The sequence below is a fragment of the Lissotriton helveticus genome, chromosome 9, assembly GCF_964261635.1.
Source record: "Lissotriton helveticus chromosome 9, aLisHel1.1, whole genome shotgun sequence".
NCBI lineage: Eukaryota > Metazoa > Chordata > Amphibia > Caudata > Salamandridae > Lissotriton > Lissotriton helveticus.
The window spans coordinates 270,394,874-270,421,750 of NC_136070.1; the positions used below are offsets into that span (position 1 = coordinate 270,394,874).

The 26,877-nt window shown below is 51.2% G+C and overlaps 1 protein-coding gene across 1 annotated transcript in view; it reads right to left on the reverse strand.

Moving 5' to 3' along the window:
* Window positions 1-26,877, reverse strand: part of POMT2 (protein O-mannosyltransferase 2) — a 425,522-nt gene that overhangs the window by 214,032 nt on the left and 184,613 nt on the right. Inside the window, exon 10 of the mRNA XM_078659955.1 lies at window positions 348-414. Within this exon, the coding sequence (XP_078516081.1) occupies window positions 348-414 (67 nt within the window). The remainder of the gene's footprint in view (window positions 1-347; window positions 415-26,877) is intronic.

The window sequence follows — 26,877 nt, forward strand, 5'->3', positions numbered from 1 at the left end:
TTTTTTGGCGCCGTTACCGAGACTCGAACCCAGATCCCCAGGTCCGAGGGCGAGCGCCTTAGTTGGTAAGTCGTTGGTTAGTTAGTTACCAACCCCTTGGTTGGTAAAACACCAGAAAGAGTTATAAACATATACTTTATATGCTGTAACACTTGGTTTATATGTGTTTCTTAGAAACGTAAGCAAATAGTTCATTGTGACAAAAGAGTGAAATACAAACCGGTGAACATTTTCTAAAGAGCTTCACATGAGCAATGTGTCTGTGTTTAGAAGACATCACTGGTGGTGTGGAGAGGGTGTGACTGGGCGTAAGTTAATACCACAAGAACAAATAATGCGGTGCTTACCATTGTTGGTGTCATGCTTCTTCAAGATCCACTGATTATTCAAGTCCTTGTGTGAATAGGTAGTAACCTGAAACATTAATTCAATGTTAGCCTCGCCATTAAATAAAGCACCCATGTATAGAAGAAGTGGAGAAGACATACAACAAAGGGAAAAGGAAAACAAAAAAGACTGTTCAGAGATGAATATTTTCAAGATAATGCACACTGGATCTGCATAGCACCACACCAAACTGAGGAAAAAAACGGACTGTGTTTCTACATACTGGATGTAGAGGGACTAGTTTCACATAAACAGGAATGTGATGATCAAGATTGGAAATAGGCTAATGAATCAACAGCGAGGTTAGCTGGTGGCGAGGCCAAGAACCACAACAAATGTATTGAAGAAACCAAAATCGCACCATGTATCCAAGATGTGCATATTTACTTTATTTTGCTCTCTGTTGGGAGTTTGTACACTTCTAAGGTGCTTTTTTGTGGACTCGTGCAAACTATTTTTTCAGGACCCCCAGCAATACCAGAAAATGAGAAGATATTTACTTTTTCCAATCGATAAGAAAAACACCTTGAACTCTAACCAAGTTGTGCAGAATGTCCCAAAGATGGTGGCACCAAATGTACATAGGGTTTTCAAGGGGGTGGTGCTCTGCACAAGCAAACATAATATTTGTCACATTAGTGAATTCTGGAAATACAGTTTTGCCATTTGATGACATACCAATCTTGAGAAAACTCAGCATCTCAATTTTTAAATTATAATTTTACAATCTAGGATTTTATATTGGTGGACGCGCCCCCCACCCCCCTCAGTTGTTGATTATTATTGCTATTCGTGTGCTGCTGATTGTTTCGGTGCTTAGGGCCCCTGAAGTTTAACAGTGTGTAGATAATGGCCACATATGTGTTTTGAGAGATTCTGAAATATTCAGTGCCCCAAAACTGGACACAAAATAAAATGACAATTTTGGAAACACTGAGCCAAAATGCTGGTATGAGGAGGAATTCAATTACAATGCCCCTCTCTCTACAGCAAATGAACTAACCCTAGTCTCGTACGTTTTGCCTCAACTACTTTCATTTTCACTGGTTTCTACCCAAGTCATCTTTAAAGATCTAATTTATGGAAGCTTGGCCTAAAGGGAGAATTAAGTAGTTTTAGGGTTTAAACGCTCTGATCCATAGTAAAACAGATATTTATGGAAACCCTACAGCCTGACGCTGTGCTGGTGGGTTGGTGTGGAACCGAGACCCAGGTGCAGGCAGTGGGTAGCTGGAGTTGGTGTTCAGACCTGCCAGGCGCGTTTTGGTGAATGGCAGTGCTGGCTGCCATCTTGAGCAGCAGTAAGCGCGATAAGGGCCGGTGGGAGACTGGGTGCTGGACGGGTGGTGGAAGCGGAGACTGGGCACGAGTGGGGAGAATCGGAGCCAATGCTTTGGCAGAAGCCGAAGAACTGCTAGGCATGGACAAGGCCCTGAGGCACAGTGACCACATTGAGGGCTCAGCCTTTTGGATCTACCAGGAGGAGATGGGGGCCTTTGGCCTGGCTACTGCTAGAGGCTGGCAGTGAGCAGTTGAAGGAGGGGAAGGCTGCACATCAGCAGGATCCCACAGGCGGTCTGGTTGGGGGTGAGGCTGGCAACACTGAGGACAAAATGGCTCCTGATGGCAGCAAGGAGTGTTAAGTGTTGATGAGGGAGCCCCCACCGGAGGTCGGAACGGTGAGCGGGACAATATGCAACGGTGGAGCTGTGGTATGCTAGCCAAGCTCTAGCCAGTGTGGATAAGGCAGAGGTCAGGGTGAGCAACAACTGACAGGACAGCTGGGAGAAGAGAAAGAAACATGAGCCTCTTGACACCCTTAAGATGTGACGGCCCTGCGCAGCCCATGATGTCCCTGTGCCTGTGGCACAACTGGAAGAGGTAAAGGGCTGCGGAGTAAGGCATAGCTCTGGACACAGAAGTGAGAGTCTTGGGGCATCGGAACACTGGTCTTTGCATTGGTACCACACTAAACAGTGTACTTGGGCTGTATGAAGTCTTTGCTAGGATATCTGGTAATTCTACTGATCAGTTAGCTCCTATCTACGGCTCAACGCTCATGAAAGGACATTGAACTACCTCGGCTGGAGCACCATGGTGGTGCTGCAACTGGACCAGTGTGGCTTTGTTCTACTGGGGTAGAGCCACTGGCGAGCTGGCCACCCATTCACAACGAAATGGCATGCAGGGCCTAAATAGTCCTCTTCTTTTCCTGTTGCCAGGCATAATATCAGCCAAATATATGTGGATGGAGAAATAGCGCAAAAAGGATAACATGGATAAAGCCCGGGGGTCAGCAAAGGCCTCCTTGGATAGGTCTGAGCGGTTCCAAGCTGAAGCTACGATCCCTCAGGATTCTTGTAATTTGAGACTGAAACGTATGCAGAAGTGGGCACTATTAGAACAGACTTCAAGAAATGTATGAGGAGTATGCGGAATTGGGTGCCCGTGTGGAAGATTTAGAAAGAACAGTCAACCTCAGATCGGAAGAACAGCACACTATAGAAAACAGACTGCTTACCTTTGAAGAAAGCAGAGAAAATATGCAAGTGAAACAGACTGAAAAACAGGTACCAACGGAATAACATATAGAGTAGCGGGGCAGAGAACACATTACTTTTTTGGGGAACTTTTACACACATGAGGACTCACAGATTAGACTCAATCACGAGGAGGCGCTAGGTGGCGCCAAACCGTAATGGCCGCACTGGAGTGAGGCTCCCGCCCGACCTGGCACTCTTTACAATCCTTCATTATCCTGATCGGTCAAATTGACCTGGAACCCTTACAATCGGCTCCACTAAGGTACCCCGCGCACAACGGTGTGTCACTTGCCGAATTTCCGCGCCCGGCCGCCTTGGGAGAAGCCGGCGCTTCCGGAGCGGGAGTGGCTGACGGAGCGGAGTCTGCACACTGCCGGACCCTCGCACTGGGAGAGTCCGGGGATCAGCGGCCCACACAGCGCGACGGACGGAGAGCGGCGCGGAGGCCGTGTCCCTTCCCCCCCTCTCCCCTGAGGCCGGCCCGAGAGGAGACTGAGACGGGAGCCCCGGCGCTGGGCTGTGCAGCGAACACAGATTTTGAACTGCCGCAGCTTCCCGCCAAGGACAGCGCCGTACATTGCGCCCAGCCGGGAAGGCTCTGGCGGTTCATCGGGCCGCATCGGAAGTGAGGGGGTTCGGGCGCCTGCATTTCGCGCCTACTTTGCTCCGCTAGTATTGCCTGGGCTGGGGAGATCTGTGACGGCCCCCTGCTTGTATTCCACGGCGCGCCTGTCGCACAGCGCGACGAGACAGCAGGGAGGAGCGGCCTGCATCGGCCTGATCTGCACCGCGGACCTGCGCTGCGAGGGAGTCTCCACTACTAGCTACGTCTCTGCTCCACCTCATAGTACAGGAGCCCTGGCGGGGAGACAGTGTATGGACCTACAATCGCGACCTGCGTGAACAAAATAGGGGGCTGATCTGCGAGGCCACGTGGTTACTGGAGGTCTGGCCCAGGCGAAGCAGAAATGAGATGTTGATTGACCGTCCCCTGGGAATGGCTGCTGGGCCCCTCTAATACTGTGGTGCTGCCTGGCTCGTGGAGTGGGCTCCCTATCCGGGTGGCGTGGATCCCAGACTCCAGAAAGATCTGAAAGACACTGTGAGGGCACCCCCTCTCCCAGGGGGAAAAATCTGACGATCTAACTGCCCCTGAGGTCGGCTACACCAGCTAAGGGACTGGATGAGTGACACGAGGGAATCCAAAGCGCGACCGACGCCCGTTCGCCCAGCTCTGGCGACAAGGTAAAATAGGAGACCTCACACTGTACAGCTTGACTGCCTGTGCCCCCCACTGTCGGATCTCCTTTCGTTGTGACTGGCGGCTTCTTCACTGGCGGCGACCCGGACCCCGAGGCGCGACATGGGGCGCAACGATGCCAGACAGTCCAAGATACCGTTTGAGTCCAAGAAACCTGCCGGGAGAACGTCGGAAGTGGAGAGGAGCCCCCCTGCACAGTCCCCCCCGGACGAAGATTGGAAAACACTCCTGCTTGGAATGCGGCAGAGCTTGTCAACCATTGACGCCAAGATTGACACCATCAACACGCGAATGGATAGGGTGGTGACGAGACTGGAACAACACGACACCCGTATCAAAGAAACCGAAGACAGGATTTCTGTGCTGGAAGATGGGGCGACGACAACCACCAAGCAAGTTACGCAAATGGATAAACTGCTCAAAATAATTGCGGATAAAAATGAAGATTTAGAAGCGAGGTCCAGGCGCAATAACATCCGCGTCCTGGGCCTTGCGGAAACAACAAACACCGGGAAACTGGAGATCTTCATGGAAAAACTGGTGGTGGAACTGTTCGGACAAGATTCTTTCTCCCCGCACCTGATAGTGGAACGGGCACACAGATCACTTGCTGCACCTCCCCCCCTTGGGTTGCCTCCGCGCCCTATCATCGCCCGCTTCCTGAATTACAGGGACAGAGACGCAGTTCTTCGTCGCGCAAGAGAGCTGGGCACAGTACCCTATGGCAACGCAACGCTGTCCTTCTTTCCTGATTTTACCCCCTCGGTACAAGATGCAAGACGCAAATTTGCCGCCGTGAAAAAGAAACTACAAACCCACGAAATCCCATATGCCATGCTTTATCCTGCAAAGTTAAAGGTCACGCACCGTGGCACTCACCACTTCTTCACCAACCCACAACAGGTGGAAGATTTTCTAAAGCTGCAGAGGAAGGACAGGCTCCGGGAAGAGAGGGAGGAACGACGGTCCAGGTCACAATCTCCGTTATCCCAGCAAGACTAATCATAGCAGCCTGTAAAACATCGTGGTACCATCGCCGGTAACGGACATCCTCTGTTCTAGATGCGACACTTACTGGTGAGGTAGCACTTCAAATTTTTTCTCTCACCGATCTACAACATTGACAAGTGCCGGATCACCCACCTCCGTCCCACGGCCGAAATCTGGGACTGGTCCCGGATGCCAGTGGGTGCAAGTAAGGAGGTGGAGGGCAGGTCTGGCGCCCCTTAGACTACGCCTCCAATGGGCGATCCCCATGACTCCTTTCCCCCTTCTGGGGTCAGGGTTATTGTAGTTATGATGTTGTTTTGGGTACTGTTTGGGGTGGGGGAGGGAGGGTGGGTGCTGAATGCCCGGCAAGTTGGGGTAGCCGGAGTGGGAGGGTGGAACGCATGCACTGCCTCAATGATTATCAGTTCACTTGCTACTCTAGTAGGTGGCGGACATTTCAGTGTTGCGGGGTGGAAGTTGATCCGGTCTGTTGGGGTTACCGGAGGGAGGAGTGGAGCGAAGAGTCGACTAGTTCCTTACACTGTTTTTGGTCACTTGAAGTTGTGTCCCAGAGGGAGGAGACCCCAGGGTGGAGGGTTGGGTATGGTCCTAATATGTCATTCTGCTGAAATTTTTTCGATGCATGTTGCTACACCTGCTTGTTCTATTTACTTGTCATTGTGGGGATGGGGGACGTAACTGATTCGCCACCTGAGCTCCGGCTCCAGGTGTTGTCGTGGAATGTGCGAGGGCTCAATAACCCTAGAAAGAAAAGACAGGTCTTGGGGTACCTGGACAGGCATGGGGTGGACATAGCTCTTCTGCAGGAGACTCATCTGCTGCCGAGTGGGTCCCCTCTTTTCGCATCCAGGTGGGCCTCGTGCAGGGTCTTTTCGTCTTACTCCAGTTATGCTAGAGGGGTCACGATCCTTGTTCGTAGAGGGGTAGGATTCACCCTAGCGGGCACTGACATGGACAGTGGGGGGAGATACTGCATGGTCTGGGGGAAATTGTACTCTCACACAGTGCTCATCGCTTGCTACTATGGCCCGAACACAGATGATCCGTCTGCACTACTCACGTTGTGGGGAAAAATTCAAACCCTGGGCATAGCTCATGTAATACTTGGGGGGGACTTCAATACAGCCGTCCAACCTGTTCTAGACAGATCGCACCCGCAATCGACGCATTACACTAACACTCAACGCTCCCTACTGGGACTTCTGGAGGATCACCATTTAGTAGACGCCTGGAGACACTCACAGCCTACCATGCGCCAGGGTACTCACTATTCAGCAGTTCACTCTACCTGGGCTCGCATAGATTACATCTTTCTAGCGGCAGGCCTCACACCCTGGGCAGTTCGCACCATTCACCTGGCTCGTACCTTTTCGGACCACTCACCGGTCCTCCTTACCCTGCGCGTCCCCCTTGAAGTCTCCCCTTATTTAAGCTGGCGCCTCAACCCCGCGCATCTTGCAGATTCAGCCTTTAAGTCGGAACTTGAAATGGACATACAGGACTTCTTCGACCGTAATATTAACTCAGTTGGCAGCCTAACTACTGTCTGGGAGGCTTTCAAAGTCACCGTCAGGGGCTGGTGTATTTCCAAAGGTGGTGGAGTACTCAAATCCCTGCGGGGAGAGCTGCGCAAGTTAGAATCCGAGTTACGCACACTTGAGAGGGAAGTCACTCGCGGCGCGACGGGAAATGAGAAACGAGCTCAGCTCAGGGAGAAGATCAATGAATATTCGGAAGCAGCGGATAAAGAGAGTCAATTCCGAGGTAAACCCTACATGGCGCGCATATATGGCGAGGGAGATAGGCCGGGTAGGGCCCTTGCCACAGCTGTAAAACCCCCTCGACATTGTAATTACGTTACCACTCTGTGCGATGATCATCAGGTGCCTCAGAGGGACCTGCCGGGGCAGCTCCGTGTACTCACGAATCACTACAAGGCGCTGTACTCCTCACAGAGGCGGGTGCCGTTGGAGCTTCATACATACCTTGACGACACGGCTATTGCCTGGTTAGGCCCGACGCAACAGAAATTCTTACACCTCGAACTAGAGCTGGATGAAATAAAGGATGCCATAATGTCCATGAAATCTGGCAAATCCCCGGGATCGGATGGGCTACCGATAGATTTCTATAAAACCTACATCCACATCCTTGCCCCCATCCTGAAGCAGGTGTATTACTCGGCTCTTGAGGAAGGCACACTACCCGATAGTATGAGAGAGGCTCTGATAGCGTCACTGCTTAAACCAGGTAAACCCCCGGAGCTTTGCGATTCCTACCGTCCCCTGTCACTTTTAAATACTGATGTCAAAATACTAGCTAAAGTGCTCGCGACGCGCCTGAATCTTCTTATGGAGAGGCTGGTCCTCCCTGATCAGGCGGGGTTCGTCCCGAATCGTGCGACTTCGCACAATCTTCGTACCCTGCAGGCGGTCATGCAAGATATTGACCCCAAATGTGAAGCAGCTGCAATATTCTTAGATGCTACCAAAGCATTCGACTCCCTGGAATGGGACTACCTCTTGGAGTTGCTGGAGCGGATGGGTACTCCATTCAGCTTTTTGGATTGGATAAAACTTTTGTACACCAAACCTCGGGCTTCGGTACTCCTAAACGGGTCCCGATCCGCACCCTTCGAGATACATAGAGGAACCCGACAGGGATGCCCGTTATCTCCAGTGTTATTTGCGATAGCAATCGAACCCCTGGCAGCCAAACTCCGCCAGCACCATAACCACAGGTCCCTGATACACCCAGAACGTCAACTGCTCGTCTCATTATACGCGGACGACATGACTTTATACGTTCATAAACCGCGAGACAATCTCAATCCCCTACTGCGTGAGGTTACCAAATTTGGAGCGATAGCGGGGGTACAAATCAACTGGTCCAAATCAGCCCTGTTCCCCCTCACTGATAACACTCCCCAGTTCCCCCTTGACTACCCGCTAGTATGGGCACAAGACGAGATAAAGTACTTGGGAATCGTCGTGACCAGAAACCGTGATGCTCTGTTCAGAGCGAACTATGGTACGGTCCTTGACAAATTAACGGACAGCGTCACGAAATGGATTCATCTTCCGCTGTCCATGGCGGGGCGCGTTTCCATGATCAAAATGGTCATACTCCCTAAGCTGCTGTACCTCTTCACTAATATTCCCTATAGTCCTGGTCCACATTTCTTTAAGGCGTTGGAGTCCCAACTCTCCCGACTTATATGGGGGGGAAACAGGCTCGGCTAAAACTGACGACGCTAATGTTACCTTACCATCTGGGTGGATTTGAGGTGCCGAACTTCCGATTGTACTATGACTGCGCACAGGGCCACTTTGCTTCCTACTGGCTTCATCCCCCGCCGTTCATGGCGCACCTCGCTGTGGAAGACGGATATATGAGACCAGAAAAACCGTTGGGGTACCTTTATAAGGAGGTTAGTGTAACGGACCGGGACCCAACCACGGTAGATTGTACGGTACGCGCCTGGCGTAGAATCGCAGAGCGTATGGGAGTGACCCTTATGTATTCCCCAACGATGATTCTGGCATTTGACCCTAGAGTGAGCATTGCCCGAGAGGAAATAGGCCGTAAACTACTCTCCAAACTAGCCCTTTACAAATGGGGAGACTTATACGTGAATGGCAAGTTTCGCACGAAGGCTCAATTTTTCGGGGAGCACACTCCTTCTGTTATGGACACATTCCTATACACGCGGCTCCGACAGAATATCAAATCTGTAACACCGCAGTTCCCTGATGAGCCGGAGACCTTTGCGCCCCTGCATGCACTGCTACAGCAGGACACCCCAAAACACGTTGTTTCCATGCTATACAACCACACATATGCATCTTCCGCTCCCCCGGCACTGCGTGCGAGACGTGACTGGGACGAGGACTTAGACCCTCCCCTTTCAGATGAACAATGGGAGGACAGCTGCTCCCATACAGTTTCGGTGACGGGAAATGCACGCCTCAGACTGATCCACTATAAATTCCTCCACCGCCTATATTACACTCCTGCCAAACTGTACCGATTTGGTCTTCGAGAAGATGACCGCTGCGCCAGATGCGGACAGGCAGGAGCGGACTTTATGCACTTAGCGTGGTCATGCCCGGCAGTCGCGCTGTATTGGACGCAGGTGACGGAGGCCATGTCCACAATGGTAGGGATAGAATTAGAAGCCTGTCCCAGGGTTGCGTTGTTGGGGCTCCCCACCGCATCGAATAACAAGTTCACTGCAATGGGCTTCCTACTTGCAAAACGCCAAGTGGCGTGCAGATGGGGCCGGGGCCGTGCCCCCAAATTCAAACTATGGTTGGCGACAATGTCAACCTGGCAAGACCAGCTGCACAGTTACGCTGAATTACTTCCACATAAATCGTGTCCCAAGGATCTATGGGGCCCGCTCACTGCCTACCTGCTCCGCGCCCAATCTGCTGCTGAAGCTGGTAGTGACTTCCAGTCGTGAGGACGTGATGGAGCGCGCCTGACACCCGCCTGCTGGGACACATCCGGCTGGGATTTATTGCCTGCAATGCTCCTCTACGCGCGATTACTAGAGCCGCCGGGGGGGAGGTGTGAGGTGGCACTTGGATCGCTCCCGGTGCGCACGAGAGTCGCAGTGGTGGCCTACTACCTGTGCTGCTTGGCCCAGCTAATCTCCTCCCTCCCACCCCCCCCCTCCCCTCGCCCTCCTTCCTCTCTACCTCCCCCCCTCCACCCCCCCCCCTCCTCCCTACCCTCGCGCATTGCACATGATTCGACATTTCAGGGACGAACAACGCCCCCACGCCAGGAGACTGGCATAGTCTATACACATAGCCCCCCCCCCCCTCCCCTAGTGGGAAGCACATGCCTGACCGTACACTAAGAGGTGCACCATACATACATACATACACTCCACCACTCGGAGTCACAACACACCGGACTTGGAATCCGGAGACCCTGACCGTCCAACACCCACACTGGGGAAATCACAGATGAATAGGAATGACCCTCTTCATTCTGTACCGAGTTGTTGTTAATGTTTACAGTGCGACAAAATGTAAAAACTAGACCTCAAGGAAATACGAACTGCAATTAACGGACAGTATGCTTGCGGTAATACTCTTCATTCTACAGCTTTGTATGACAGTTAACGCGGCCGGCCCAAGTGGGTTGTAGGCGACATGCTGTGTACGAAATTGGCACCGAGCCCAGAGCCGGGGTATGTGATTGATCTGTACACTGTCGCTGCCGGCCTGCCAGAAGGGGTTGTAGGCACAAAGCTGTGGTTTACCTCTGTAATAACAATAAAGGTCTTCAAAAACAAAACAAAAAAAAAACAACAACAAAAAAAAAAAAAGATTAGACTCAATCACACAGAGTGTGGGAGTGACATGAGGGTTGACAGACAGACGAAATCTTGACCCAAGTTCATTACTTTAAGGTCTAAGAAAGAGCTGAAGCCCCTGCCCCAAGCTAAAAATAGTATTGCCTTCCAAGGACATTACCTTTAGCTTTTTAAGCCTTCTCTGCTGCCAAGCTTAAGAAAAATCGGACCTCCGGTTGATCACAGTCTTCCTGCATCAACGGAAGTTTGCCTACTGGTGGGCATCAACTCAGTTTGATCTTTCAGTGGAAAGAGCAGAGGTGTATGGCATGCTCAACTGATGAGGTAAAACCAGTCAGATATTCAGGATGAGGGCATAGGGGTAGAAGCACAGGTGAACCATCCGTTCAAGGACAGTCTTGTATCAGCACGGCATACTGTGACTCGATTAAGGAGAAGCAAGCCACCATTGTGGCTAAATCCAAACAAAGGAGGTTCCTAAGGTGGCCAATGTTGGAGAGAACTTTGGAGAGCAGAGTGGAAGGATATTAAAGCCAGAGACATGAACATAGTGAAGAATGGCTCAAACTATAGAACCTAGCACAGATTTTTTTGGTACACGGTGATGTTGCAGAACTATATGGAGTGACAGGGTTTGACGGCGGGCATGGAGGGTCCTACACGCAGACAGACTTGACCACATCTTGTACTCAGCTGCATATAAAATCTAGGCTGGATTGGTCCAATTGCTCACAGGAGGCAGCTTACTCCCATGCTACACTCACTCAATCACAAGAAACATTAAGCACAAGAAATATTGCACTCTAAAATCATGCACCAATTCACCTGGAACTTGACCAAGAAGAATAAGGGGGTTAAGGGATAGGAGGTGGAGACTTAATAATCCCCTGCTTCTTGACATTGTAGTTAAACAGAAAGTGTGAGGCAGGATAAAGTACCCACGCTGTGTGATACTCTTAAGGCAGTGATCAGGGGCTGCTTCATTTCAGCGTCATCTAGCTTAACAAGATGATGAAGTGCAGAAACTCAATCTTAAGTTAAGGCCTTGCACCTTGACAAATGCAAACATGCAATGGCAAGGATAAAACAAAAGTATTTTACATATAGAAAAAAAGAGGGAGCATATTGGATAATAAAGGGCGCACAAAAGTAGCCCACGAAAGAGCAAAGGGGCTGTATTCTACTGTAGAGGTGCTGTCTTAGATGATATTAGGACAGCAGAGGTTTTCTGTTCCTTCTACCGGGAACTCTACAGTGAGGAACTGGAGAGTAAAAGCGAAATAAAGGCTTATGATAGGCTGACTGAGGATCTGATCCTTCCTATGGTCTTGAATACTCAAAAGCCCCGGGTGAGACAGACAAAGTCAAATAAGTCAGAGAACAATTGAAACTGAGGAAAGCACCAGGGCTCGATGGCTGCATGACTATATTATATGAGCCCTCTGTGGAGAAACTAGAACCAATACTGATGCAACTATTCAATACCTTTGGGTAGACGGGAACGCCTATCCAATGCTTGAGGCTGTGAGCATCACGATTCATAAACCAGGCATGAAGGCATAGAGGCATGGCCCATATAGGCCAATCTCGCTCCAGAATCTGGATGATATTATTTTTACTGAGATCCTGGCAGCCTTAGATACTGAGGGTGGTGAATTCAGATCAATCTGGATCAGTGATCAGTTGCCAGTGTGGCAATAATAAGAGGAGGGTCCTGCTTCTGGTGGAAAATGCTAAAAAAAAGAAAAAAGGGCAGGAAAAAATGTCTTGCTTTTCTCCCTAGATGCGTAAAAGACCCTTCAACTGAGCTCCTGTCTGAAATACATATTAAGGTTGGCCTGGGAATGCGCATTTGTTCCTGAATTTGGAAAAGTAACCAGCGACCAAAGGCTAGGCTTAGAGTGAATAGGATTACATTACAGATGATAGATACACAAATTGCACTAGATGGAGTGCCCTCTTTTGATTCTGCTCTTTGCCCTGTATGTGGAACTGCTTGCATTCAGGACATGCTGCAAAGCAGACATTTGTGAGGTGAGAGCTGAAAGGGATGAATTCAAGCTACTGTTATCTGCAGAATATGTAACGGTCACTATATAGGACCGCATGCACTACCTTCCAGAGATAATCGGTGAATTAGCAGACAGTTGAAGTTATGGGTATAAATACCTTTAAACTAAATGGGCTGAGAGCTTCCTACCCACGGAAATGAGTTAATTCTATAGTTACCTACCTAGGTGTACAGATTGTACGCTCTAAGCCTACTGGTATCCTTCAATTTTTTTCCTGCTGAAGAAAATCTAGACAATGATATAGTCTAGGCACATGGGGACATTCTTTTGTAGTGGGAGGGTAGGGATTATAATGAATATGCTACTTACCAGTATGCATCTGTTCTTGGCATGTAGGGCTGCTAACATTCATATCTTTTGCATTAGATCGCCGCCTAGTGTTGGGTCCGGATGATCGCACATTGTTGTCCTGGAAGAGTCTTCGAAGTATCCTGAGATAGGTGGCTCCTCCCCTGGACTACAGTGCGCATGGGCATCGGCTCCATCCCCAGATTGTTTTGCGCCATTGTGGCAGAGATGGAGTGTAAAGGATGTCCATGCTAATGATTGAATGCAAGAGTATGTCTGCAGCTGCGACAGGCACCGGGGAGGAGGGTGGGCGATATGAATGTTAGCAGCCCTACATGCCAAGAACAGATGCATACTGGTAAGTAGCATATTCAGTTCGAGGCATGTGGGCTGCTAAATTCATATCTTTTGCATAGAATATATAGCAGTCCCTCCATTAGCGGCGGTTGCCCGTGCCAGCTGCAGAAACTTGAAAAAGTGTTTTGAGAACAGCCTGTCCTACAGCTGCTTGCTGCTTGGAATGCACATCAACACAGTAGTGTTTTGTAAAGGTATGTGGTGTAACCCACGTGGCTGCTCTACAAATGTCTTCTAAAGGAATGTTCCCCAGGAAAGCCATAGATGCCCCCAATTTGCGTGTGGAGTGCGCCCTTGGGGGTATTGTCAAGGTACGTTTAGCCTTCTGATAACAGATTTGGATGCACTTAACAATCCACCTGGCTATTCCTGCTTTGGAAATAGGGTTGCCTTTGTGCTGTGGCGAGAAGGCAACAAAAAGTTGTTTTGTTTTCCTAAAGTGTTGTGTCCTGTCAATATAGTACATCAATGCCCTCCTAACATCCAAAGTATGAAGCATTCTTTCCGCCACCGTTTGTGGGTTTTGGAAGAATGCAGGCAAGTCAATAGTTTGGTTGAGATGAAACTGTGACACCACCTTCGGAAGGAATTTGGGGTTAGTACGCAGTACCACCCTATTTGGATGAATCTGAAGGAATGGCTCTTGTATTGTGAGCGCTTGCAGCTCACTAACACGCCTCAGTGACGTAATAGCTATTAGGAAAGCTACTTTCCACGTTAGGAACTGGAGTTCACACGAGTGTAGTGGCTCAAAAGGTGGTCCCATCAGTCTGGTGAGGACCACATTGAGGTTCCACACCGGAGCTGGCGGTGTTCTTGGGGGAATGACTCGTTTCAGACCTTCAAGAAAAGCCTTAATGGCAGGCACTCTGAAGACAGAGAGATGCTGCCTGTTCTGAAGATAAGCTGCTATGGCGGATAGATGTATCCGAATGGAAGTGTACGCTAGATTGCACTTGTAAAGATGTAACAGATAGCAAATGATGTTAGGGATAGATGCATCTAGCGGGTCGATGTTATTAGCCGTACAGTAAATGACAAAACGCTTCCATTTAGCAGCATAGCATGCTCTGGTAGTAGGCTTTCTCGCCTCCTTGATGATGTCCATGCATTCTGGAGGTAGGTGAAGGTATCCAAACTCTAGGACTTCAGGAGCCAGATCGCCAGGTTGAGCTGTTGCGGATCTGGATGCTGAATGTCTCCATGGTTCTGCGTCAAAAGTCTGGGCGTGAGGCGCAGCCTTTGATGCGGCACCACCGAGAGTTCTAGAAACGTGGTGTACCATGCTTGGCGCGCCCATGTTGGAGCAACTAGGATGAGTGTCAACGAGTGCTGCCTTAGTTTTCTTGCCACCAGCGGTATCAGAGGGGCTGGCGGAAAAGCGTACGCAAATCTGCCTGACCAGTTCATCCATATCGCATTCCCCTGCGACTGTGGGTGAGGGAACCTGGCGGCAAAGTGTTGGCATTTTGCGTTTTCGTTTGTGGCAAACAGGTCTATCTCCGGCTGACCCCACTGCTGGAAGTACGGGCGGAGTACTGATGGGTGTAACTCCCACTCGTGCATTTGATGGCTGTATCTGCTGAGCAGATCCACCATCTGATTGTCCTTGCCCGGGAGGTGTTCTGCCATGAGGAAAATGTTCCTCTGAATGGCCCACTTCCACATGCTCTGAGCCAGATGAGACAGCTGTGGCGAGTGGGTGCCCCCCTGCTTTTGAATATAGTACATCGCGGTCATGTTGTCCGTCCGGACTAACACTACCTTGTTGCACAGATGTACATTGAAGGACTTGAGCGCCATGAAGATTGCCATCAGTTCCAGATAGTTGATGTGCATCTTCTGTTGCTGCGTCGTCCATAGTCCCTGCACTGTGTAAGTGAGCAGATGAGCTCCCCATCCCTGGAGAGACGCGTCCGTTGTCAGGATAATCTGTGGCACTGGCTCCTGGAACAGTCGGCCCTTGCAAAGGTTGTGTGGATTCCACCAATGCAGAGAGTCGTATGCCCGACTGGTAACCAACACTAGGTCTGTTAATTGTCCCTGAGCCTGTGTCCACTGATTTGCTAAGCACTCCTGGAGCGGACGCATATGTAAACGTGCGTGAGGGACTATGAAGATGCAGGAGGCCATCATGCCAATCAACTGCATGAACACTCTCGCTGGGAGCGAGTGTTGTGGTCTGAACTTTTGGATTAGAGACTGCATGCTGTCTATCCTGACTTGGTTCGGCTGAGCCATGGCCGTCAGGGTATTGATCGTCGCACCTAGAAACTGCCGGACATGTGCCGGCTGAAGATGCGACTTTGGGTAGTTCAAGGAGAAGCCCAGGTCGTGAAGGAGGTGAATGGTAGACGACATGTCCGCGGCGCACTGTTGTTCCGACTTGGCTTGGACGAGCCAGTCGTCCAGGTAGGGGTAGACATGGATGTTCTGCCTCCTGAGGTGCGCCGCTACTGTCGCCAGACACTTGGTAAACACTCTTGGAGCTGTGGTCACTCCGAAGGGCAGGACCTTGAACTGATAATGCTTGCCTTGGATAGTGAACCTGAGGTATTTTCTGTGGGACGGGTGTAGTGGAATGTGGAAATAAGCATCCTTGAGGTCCAAGGTTGCTAAGAAGTCCCCTTGGTTTAACAAGGGAAGAATCTGTTGCAGTGTTAGCATATGGAAATGTTCTGACAGTATATACAGGTTGAGGGGACGCAGATCCAGAATGGGTCTGAGAGATCCGTCCTTCTTTGGAATAAGGAAGTACAGGGAATACACCCCTGTGCCTTCCTCCTCCACTGGCACGAGCTTGATTGCGCCTTTTTGCAGCATCACCACTACTTCTTGCTGCAATAAGTGCAAATGCTCTGCGGACATAGGCCGTTGCCTTGGTGGAATGTTGGGTGGAGTGGACTTTAACTCTAGACAATAACCGTACTGGACAAGTTTTCGTACCCACCTGTCTGTGGTGATGTTTGTCCAGACTGGCAGGAACTGCTGGAGTCTCCCCCCGACAGGTGTTAAATGGTCGGGGGGCAGTGACAGAGAGTCACTGTTTGTTTGGGGCAGAGGAACGGGAATTGTTGTTTCCTCTGCCACGTCCTCTGGTGTTGTTTCCTCGATTACCCCCTTTGTTCTGCTTGGGGTACGAGGACTGTGCTCCACCTCTAGAGAACTGCGACTGTTGACCCATCTGTCCTCTGGTGACTCCACGTGCACCTGAGCGACGAAAAGTGTTGCCCCGGAACTGTTGTGATTGTAGGGCCCCCATAGACTTAGCTGTTTCGTTGTCTTTCTTAATCTTTTCGAGGGTGGTGTCAACATCAGGACCAAACAGTCTATCAGGATTGACGGGCTGATTGAGTATGGTTGTCTGAATGTCCGGTTTAAACCCCGATATGCGGAGCCACGCTTGTCGTCTCAGCATGACGCTAGTGTTAATAGCCCTAGCCGCTGTGTCTGCGGCATCAAGTGCACACTTTATGGCTGCATTGGAGATTAGTTTGCCTTCTTCTATAAGCAGTTTGGTAGGCTCTTGAAACTGCGGAGGCAGGTGTTGTAAAACTTGCTCTAGGGTGTCGTAATGCGCCCTATCATAACGTGCCAATAGTGCTTGTGTATTTGCAATACGCCAGAAATTGGCAGCCTGCGCAGCTACCCTTTTGCCTCCTGCCTCCAGCACTTTTGACTCCTTGTCTGGGGGAGGAGCTTCACCCGTCGTTTGGGAGTTCGCCCGTTTGCGGGCATTTGCGACCACAAGGGAGTCAAGTGGCAACTGTCCCCGAATGTATGCCGGGTCTGCAGGCGCTGGTCTGTACTTCTTCTCGATGCGAGGATTGACCACCCTCGCCCTGGTTGGTTCTTTAAAGATGTCCGCAGCATGTTTAAGGACCCCTTTGAGCATAGGCAGTGTCTTTACTGTCCTTTCAGAGACTGAAAAAGTGTCAAATAGAAAGTCTTCTTCAACTGGGTCAGCATGCATGTCCACATCATGATTAGCAGCTGCCCGTTCAATGAGTGCGTGAAAACCTGCAGAATCTTCTGTTGGGGATGCACGTGCAATGAAAGGCTGTGGGTCCTGCCCCACATTCTGGGTGTCTTGGTCACCTATGTCGTCATAGGAATCCTGCTGTGCATCAGGGTCATTGATGGGGAAAGTGTATTGGTCATCTTCTCCATATCCCTCACCCTCAGAGTGTTCAGGGGAAGGTGTTGGGCTCCTTCTAGGAGGAGGCTGTATAGGTTCCATCAGGGCTGAAGCGTCCTGAGCAAGCCGTTTCTTCTTTAGTGGGATGACATAAGAGTCCACTGGCTGTGAAGTGATCTTTCGTTTGTAAAGGGTCAATTTGCCCGTGTCTGCGTCGATAAAACGCTCAGAATCTTCTTCTGAGTCGAGTAGTCGACCTGAAAGTGCTCCAGACGTTGATGATTCCGACGTCTTTGGCGCCGATTTTGTGGTAAAGGCCTTCGGTGCCTCCTTTGGCGGCAGAAGGAAGAGAAGTTTGCCTGCAGGCTTTGCCGGCAAGTCCATCGGCTTCTGGTGCGACAGCGTCGGAGCCGGCGTTGCAGAGGCCTTCTCCCGAATCCTCTGTAGTGAAGAGACGATGGGGGACGCGTCACTCACAGCGACACTTGGCGCCGACGAGGAGGCCTTCACCCTGCCCTCGGATCCGACGTCTTGTTGGCCCTTTTTAGTCTTAGACGTGGATGCTGCAGCCGTGGACACAGAGTCTTTGGACCGATGTGTTGAGCTTCCAGCTTTCGATCCGTGTGATTTTGCAGGCTCCGTTTCCACCACGCGTCCGACTAACGATGTCCCAGTCGGCACCGGAGTCTTGTCGCTGGCTTTGGCGGGCTTAGACGGCGTCGCACTTGTCGACCCGTGCCGAACTCCCTTCTTAGAGGAAACCTCCTCCGCCGACGATTTCGACACCGTCGAATCGACAGTTTTCTTCGACTTCTGTGGACCGGAGGTCGACGGAGTCGATGAGGCAGCAGGTTTTGGTGTTTTTGGTGGAGCGGCCGCCATCTTAGGAACGCTCGAATCCGTAAGTTTCGGTTTCGGGTCGGCCATTTTAGGTGTAGTCGATACCGCTTGTTTCAGTTTCGGTTTCGATACGGGCTTCGCAGCAAGTATGTCCGTGGCCGGGCCTGTGGGCGGGGCCGTGGCTTGCGGTGCGGGGTCTTGGGTAAGGCCGACTGGCGATCCCGTGACCCGAGCCTGATCCGTGTAACCTTCGGGGCATAGCTCATCCCCTGAGCTATCTTCCGCGGCCCCATAAACTTCTTCGACGTCCCCTACCTCGTCGACGTATTCAAGGCCTTGACCCACGACTCCGTCGTCGTCTTCCGGATCCGCCTCGATGTCCGTCGCGGGCGGTGAGATTTGAAGATGATGGCTCTGGCCCTCCTCTTCTTGGTCGCCGAAGATGTTTTCTGGATCCGGGGCCGCTTGTCTGGCCTCAAGGCGCACCGCGCGCCGAAGTTTGAGTGTCTTTTTTGACCTGAATCTGGAGCAGGCCATGCAGTTGTCCTCGTTGTGGTCCGGCGAGAGGCACTTGTTACAGACCGGGTGCACATCGATATGTGGGTATTTTGACCCACAGACGGGACAGTACTTAAACGGGCTCCGCTCCATGGCAAAAAGTTGCGGTCGGGTTGCGATGAGAAGGCCTCGATGTCCGAAGAGTGATACGACTCCGTAGATTCCGACTCAAAGAGACGGAAGAACTCGAGACCGTAAGCAAACAATACCGACGCAATGAATCTAAGGCCTTTTGGCCGTAAAAAAGCTAGTTTTCTCGGTTCCGACAGAGAGACGTCGAGACCGCATCCGAACCCAATGGCGGAAAAAAACAATCTGGGGATGGAGCCGATGCCCATGCGCACTGTAGTCCAGGGGAGGAGCCACCTATCTCAGGATACTTCGAAGACTCTTCCAGGACAACAATGTGCGATCATCCGGACCCAACACTAGGCGGCGATCTAATGCAAAAGATATGAATTTAGCAGCCCACATGCCTCGAACATATGGTTACCTTGCTAAATGTGCTCTTCCTATTTCTAATGCTGCTACTGGCATTAACATCTGTCCTCATAAAGCCGTTTCAATCTACGGCAGCCAACCTATTTGGAAGAACACATGCCCCAGAGTTGAGGGCATACACATCAGGCTGCCAAATAATTGGGTATGTGGGGGGAAGTAGTTACCTCTGACATGCTGTGCTATTATCAAGAAAACAACAAATAGAGTATATTGTGGAAAAAGATCACATTAAAGTTATGTACACAATGAATACTTAAATTAGTCACTGGTATGTGGGTCTGATTTCAAAATACATAGTTTATTTTGCTTCTTAGCCGAGTATCAATCTTCACTCTCTGTGAAGATTCCTGGAGTGTCGAGGGCGAGGTTTGTGCACTACCGGGGTGTTAGAGCAGCACTACATCAAATGAAGAATCAGTTGGGTGCGCAGTGGGTAAGGTAAGGTAAGGTAACGTTTATTATTTGTACATGGTTAATTAAAACATTTACAAAATTGTAAAAACACCAATATATACATTTTAAAAGACGTGTGTACTTGGTCATATCAAGTTAAATTAGATTAAAAATGAAGAATTAATTGAGATCAGTTCATGCTTATCCTCGGAACCATGTAATTTTTCGTCAAGCACTGTTTAGTCTTTTCTTTGTCGAATCAAAGAACCTCACGACCTGGCAGTTCAATTTAGTGTTATTGGTGTTGAAACACAGTTTGACTGCCTGCCTGCAGGACCGAACGGCATGTAGTTTAAAGAATGGTTGTAAAAAGTTATGCCTCAGGTCCTTTAGTCTAGGACAGATGCAGATTACATGGACAATGTCCTCCTTGCTGTGAAGAGTTATTTCTTTCCCAGGGTGGGAGGTGGGGGAGTATAGGGATCACCCCTAGACAAGTTTTAGCAGCTTTTCTTTGAGTTCCCTTTTCATATCAATGTTAAGGGTGCGCAGAGGGAGGGCAGTGAGGTCAGATTGCTAGATACTGTTAAATCTCTTCCTTGGTCTTCTTGCTAAGCCGTTTATGTTCTCTTGCCCTTTCACAAATCGTAAACCATTTGCATGTTCTAGTTAGCAAAAATTGCTTATTCTACTGCAGTCTACCTCTCTGATGTCATTCATATCCTCTATCACAGTTTCTGTCAATAAAACATTGTAAATATGGGTGCACAAATGGCACAGTGTGTACGTCATTCAGCAAATGAATGGACATGAATTGTCAACCCCTCTCACCGTGGTGGCATATTTGGCAAACACTACTGAGCACTGAAAGATATGTAACATGAAATGAAATTGGGTACTTCTCAGTTTTCTCCAACTCCTACTTTTGCCTCGCCAAAACATCACTCGAGGTTCTAGGTGAAACAATAAGAAAAATGTAACCAAAAGAAAAATAGGTTCAGGTATGCCACAGCTGCTGGATTGGAGATTTAATTCACTATGTTATACAATTTACTTGCACAACGTAAAGTTTATTTAAGTTGGCCAACTTGATATTGTCAATTGAACATGCACTATAGACAAACTAGGAGATTGAGGGATGGAGAGGTTGAAACTCTAGATAGTTGCATACAATAGTCTTAAATATTCACTGCACATTTCAAGATTTCCTCTTATAAGGGCGCTAGAGGGCGCACAAGCGGAATGGCTGCCTAGTCTCGCAGCTCCCGCTCCTTGGGACATTATCCTCCTAATATCCTCTGCCACGGGAACCTTATCAGCCTAAAAACCTGACGTGTTGCTGCGGGGCACCTGTCCCAACACTCGATCCAAATCTGGTGCCGCTGGGGGACTCGGGGCCGGTGTGGTGCCTCCTTGAAATACTGCCGGCAGCTGCCACGGAGCGGAGGAGAGCGTGTGACCGGCCGTGCGGGACTACTTCAGGCCGGGGATTGCCACGAGGGACTGGGCCTCTCCCCCGGACGACTGGCGGACCCCTGGACGGCTCTTCGCCGGCGACCCTGCGGTGGAGGTGAGAGGCGGCCTGCCCGGTGGTGCGAGGACCCCCCCTGCCCCCTCCCCCACTGCTCTCGCCGCTCCTGCTGGGGAAACTCCTGCTACCCTCTGTGAGGAGCGGACGCCGCGCTGCCTGTCTGACCCCCGGGAGGGTGCCGGGCCCGCTTGTTGGGGGACGGCGCGGATCGGTGTGCTGCCCGGCGGGAGGCTGCTACCGCATCTGCTTCGAACCTTGGCCGGCCCTGACTCTCGGCACTGTGCCTGTGATTGGGACGCTGTCCCTCGCTGCTGCACGCCGGCACCGTCCACGTGGGGAGGGCAGGGACTATCATCACCCCCCACTCGCTCACCTGGCATTCCTTCTCTACACCAGTAACAGTGCCGGGAGGGGTGGACTTATTGCGACCTACTCAAACTGACCACCACATCTGCATGGCATACCCCCGCTAGGGTCCGGCTGCCGCCCTCCTCACGCCCGGCGGGGCCTGCTGCGCCGCCACCCTACACAGCGGCATCGACAGGCTAGGCCTCACCACCATCAGCGCCAAGACCTCGCCGGACCGCACAGGACCTGCACGGACTCGCCAGTTCCCCGTGCTCTCGCCGCCTGGATCCTTGTTTGCACTGTTGAGACGCTGCCCTGCCTTACTCTCGCTGTGGCCCTGCAGCCTAGTGCTGGTACCCTAGCTGGGCGGCCCGTTGTACCTCTACACCTCACGCTCCTGAGGGGCAGTGCCCTGACGCCATCATGGTGCGTCCAGAGAACCGCCAAACCAAGCTCAGCTTCGAGACTGCGAAGAAGGGCGCGAAATCGTCGCAGCAGTACCCGGACCCTGGCACTTCGTCCCCGAAGGCCACTGCCTCCTCAACTAAGGACGCCGACCTGTCCAGCCTGATACAAGAGATGAGGCAGGGCTTCGCCACTGTTGTGGAGAAAGTCGATGGGGTCACCGCACGGCTGGACGCGCTGGTGCACAAGGTGGACCGTCACGAGGACCGCATCGCGGCTGCGGAGCAACGTATCTCTGATACCTCGGATGTGGCCACGTCTCACACCACTCAATTGTCCAGGATGGACAACCTCCTCCGGATCATAGCGGCAAAGAATGAGGATTTGGAAGCCCGTAGTCGCCGAAACAACATACGGGTCACCAATGTGCCGGAATCCACAGATACGGGCAGAATGGAGCTATATATTGAGCGATTGCTCAAGGGATCCATCGGTGAGGATGCTTTTTCGCCTCAGTTTATCGTTGAGAGGGCGCACCGCTCCTTGGCACCTGTGCCCAAGCCTGGCCTTCCACCGCGCCCCATCATTGCTCGGCTGCTGAACTACCGCGACCGGGACACTGCCCTCCGAGCGGCCCGGTCTCAGAGATCGCTACAGTATAATGGGGTCGCCTTCTCCATCTACCCAGACTTCACGCCAATGGTGCAGGAGGAACGGCGCAAATTCCTCCCGGTGAAGAAAAAGCTACGCGAGGCTCAGATTGACTATGCGCTACTGTACCCTGCCAAGCTGCGAGTCACCCACCAGGGCAAGCAACGGTTCTTCACCAATCCTCAAAAAGTGGAAGACTTTCTCAAATCGCTCCGGAGAGCACGCAGGGAGGACCGAAACTCGGAGAACGATCGTGACCATGTAGACTTGCCCCCGGCGCCACACGAAGATTGATTATCGCTGTTCGCTACATTGCACACCCTTATTGCTTCAGCTTGTGGTTATCTCGAACATTAGCGCACAGACGCGACAGGCCGACTGGACAGTGACCCTGCACGGACTCTTCATTTCTTTACCAACCCGCAGAAGGCCGAGGTTTTTTTGAACTCGATCCGAACAACGCGCTGAGGCGGAAATGTGCCTGCAGAGGACCTGGGGAATGTTGAATTACCCCCTGGACAACAAGATAATTCACTATATTTGCGTGGTAAATGCACAGTGCCAGCCACAACGGATAACCCTCCGTCAGCGTGTAGAACTTTTTGTGACTGGAGTGCTGTGAGAGAGATTGACCTGCATGGACACTGCACCCCTGTGGTAATGTATGCCAAGGACCACTCCCTTGGCCTTAGTCTCCACCGAGGGTGGTACAGTACTGGAGCTAAGGACCAGGTAGTGGCAGTGCGCACTCTATGCTCTACCCCTACTGGGTGTTCCCCATTACTTGGGTATGTTTTTTGGAGTTGCTATTGCGGTTGAAAGGGGGGTGGGGGCGGGATTGTGAGGGTGGGATCCATGGCTTCTGGCATGATTGGGATGCTGGGGTGGGTGGGGGGAGGTTGGATTTTACGAGGCTTCTGTTGTTTGGACTGTATTTTCATCTGCTGGACTGGTGTTTCTTTGGGTGGGGGCGGGGCGGCCGGGGCATTGTCATTAGGCCTGATAGGTCACTTTCACATATAGACTTTCTGCACCCATGGCGGTATCGAATACGAATACTAGATTGACATGCTTATCGTGGAATGTCAGGGGACTGAACAATGCTAAAAAATGCAGAAATGTCATTGCCTATCTGAACAGACATCATGTGCAAGTTGTTATGTTGCAGGAGACGCATCTGCCTGCTCGGGGCACTGCCGCTTTTGCGACGAAATGGGCCAGCACCCGTGTTTTTTCCTCTTACTCGACCTATGCCAGAGGGGTTGCGGTGCTTATTGCCCGCGGAGTACCTTTTCATCATCTCGGAGAGGCAAGGGACGGGGAGGGGCGGTATGCTTTACTGTGGGGAAGGGTTGGCCGAGATGTCTATGTATTTGTATCTATGTATGCACCGAATGTTGATACTCCTGCCTTTTTTTCCACATTGTGGGGGAAGATTGTAGCTGTTGGGGCAAGACATGTTATATGGGGTGGTGATTTCAACCTCGCACTAGTGCCCCCCGTGGATAGGGCAGATGGCGTCAGCTCCTATAAGCCCAGGTCCAGGGAGACGCTGGAGGGAATCATGGAAGAGGGTGGTCTCTTGGATGCCTGGAGACATCTACATTCCCAGGGGCGGGAAGGGACACACTTTACCTCTCACACTGGGACATGGGCGCGACTTGACTACTTCCTAGTTAACAGAGAAGCTGCTGCAGAGTTGCTAAGAGTAGAGCACCTACCTAGAACCTTCTCCGATCACTGTCCTGTGTCTATGCAACTCAGCATTCCCGGATGGGACACTCCACGACCTCAGTGGAGACTGCGTCCTGATATACTCTTGGACGCTGTCTTCTGCACTGAATTGGGGGAGGAAATAGCAGATTTCTTCCCTAGAAATAAGGGCTCGGTAGAGTCAGTTGAGCACATCTGGGAAGCTTTTAAGGTCACCATCAGGGGCTTCTGCATCTCCAAAAGTCATGGGGTACTACGTGCTATCCTGCAGTCCATCTCTACACTGGAACGTGAACTGCGGACTCTGGAACACCGCATGATCACGGATTCTGACCCTCACTTACACGCCACCTTTAGAGAGACACTGTCAAAATTCGAGGAAGAGGCGGCTAGGGAGGTGAAATACCGGGGAAAACACTGGGTGGCCCGGAGATATTGCGAGGGGGATAGGCCCGGAAAGGTGCTTGCTACACTCACACGACCACCACGGGTGCACAACACTATACTGGAGCTTATTGATGACACTGGCACGGCTGTCAGGGACCCGGCGGAGATACTGTCCACATTCACAGCACACTACTCTTCACTTTATACTTCTACAGCGCAGGTACACACTTCATATACTGCCTACCTTAACGATGTGGCGCTGTGCTGGCTCAGCGATGGGGACAGGGAGTTTCTTGCGGCTCCCTTCGAGCTGGATGAGATCCGTGAGGCCATCATGACCCTTCAGAATGGCAAGGCGCCGGGGCTCGATGGCTTACCGGCCGAATTTTATAAAACCTATGTTGACATAATGGCACCGATGCTCAGAGAGGTCTTCACGGAATCACTGGCCGATGGGATACTTCCCTGCTCTATGCGTGAAGTGGCGATCACCTCCCTTCTGAAACCGGATAAAAATCCTGCCGCTTGCGATTCGTATCGCCCATTGTCCCTTCTAAACTGCGATGTTAAGATACTGGCCAAAGTCTTAGCTACCCGGTTGTCGCTGCTCATGACCCGGATTGTCCTGCCCGATCAATCTGGCTTCGTGGCAGGAAGATCTACGTCCCATAATCTTCGCACCCTCTTTACCTTGCTTCGCACGGTTCACCCCGACACCCCTGTCGCTGCCGTGTTCCTAGATGCCACTAAGGCATTCGACTCGATCGAGTGGCCATACCTGTTTTCGGTTTTAGCCAACATGGGTTTCCCCAAATTATTTCTCTCTTGGGTTCGACTTTTGTATACGGACCCGACGGCGAGGGTGCTAATCAATGGCCGCCTGTCACAACCAATTGCACTCACTAGAGGCACCCGTCAGGGATGCCCGCTCTCTCCCCTGCTATTTGCCATCGCGGTCGAACCACTCGCCTGTCGTATACGGCAGTTACACCGAGCGGGGGCAGTGCACTGCCTGCAGCGGCAAATAGATGTCTCCCTCTATGCTGATGATATCACGCTCTACGTTAAACATCCCGAGACGCATCTCAATCCCCTGCTTCGAGAATTCATATTGTTCGGAGGGGTGTCGGGTGTCCACATCAATTGGGCAAAATCGCAGTTTTTCCCCCTCACGGATGCGGTGCATGCCTTCCCTCTCGATTACCCACTGGAGTGGTGTAGTGACGATCTTAGGTATTTGGGAATTCGCATATCTCGCGATAAAGATGAGACGCTCCGTGCCAATTATGGAGTAGCCGTGACCAAATTAACGGCTTCAGTAGACAGATGGATCACGCTACCACTCTCCATGGCGGGCAGAGCCTCACTTATAAAAATGGTGATATTGCCCCGCTTCCTATATCTTTTCCTCAATATCCCCTACTACCCTGGTGCCTTTTTCTTCAGGACGCTCCGTGCGGAGCTGCGCAGACTTTTCTGGGGCGGCAAGTCCCCCCGCTTAAAGTGGTCGACGCTGACCCTTCCCTACGATAGAGGAGGTTTTGACATCCCTAATTTTGAAACTTACTACCAATGTGCACAGGCACACTTTGCCTACCATTGGATGGCTCCAACTCCTTTCATGCCACACATAGCGGTGGAGGACTGGATCGTGCACCCTATACCACTCAACGGACTGCTACACTGTCCTGAGACGTCCATCACCACTGCGCATACCTCAGTTTCCTGCACATTAGATGCGTGGCGTCGTATCGCTAGACACCTGTCATGTCCGATGCCCTACTCTCCCAAATTACCGCTTACGTATCACCCGCAATTATCTCTCTTGTCGGAACGAGGTTTCCGTCAATTATGTGATAGGCTACTCATCGCCCGCTGGGGCGACCTGTTCCATGAGGGTAGTTTCAAGACTAAGGAACTGTTCTTTAAGGCACAGGAACACACCACCCTTGAACTCTTTTACTATATTCGGCTGCGTGCGGGGATGCGGGACATCTTACCTGACTATCCCAATGAACCTGAGACCCTTGCGCCACTGCATTTCCTGTTGGGATCACAAGACGGGACCCACTTGGTCTCTGGTCTTTACCGACAAATCCGAAGCGCGGCTCCGGAAACGATCTCAAATGCTCGGCTACGGTGGGCTGCTGAACTTGCCCTCGAT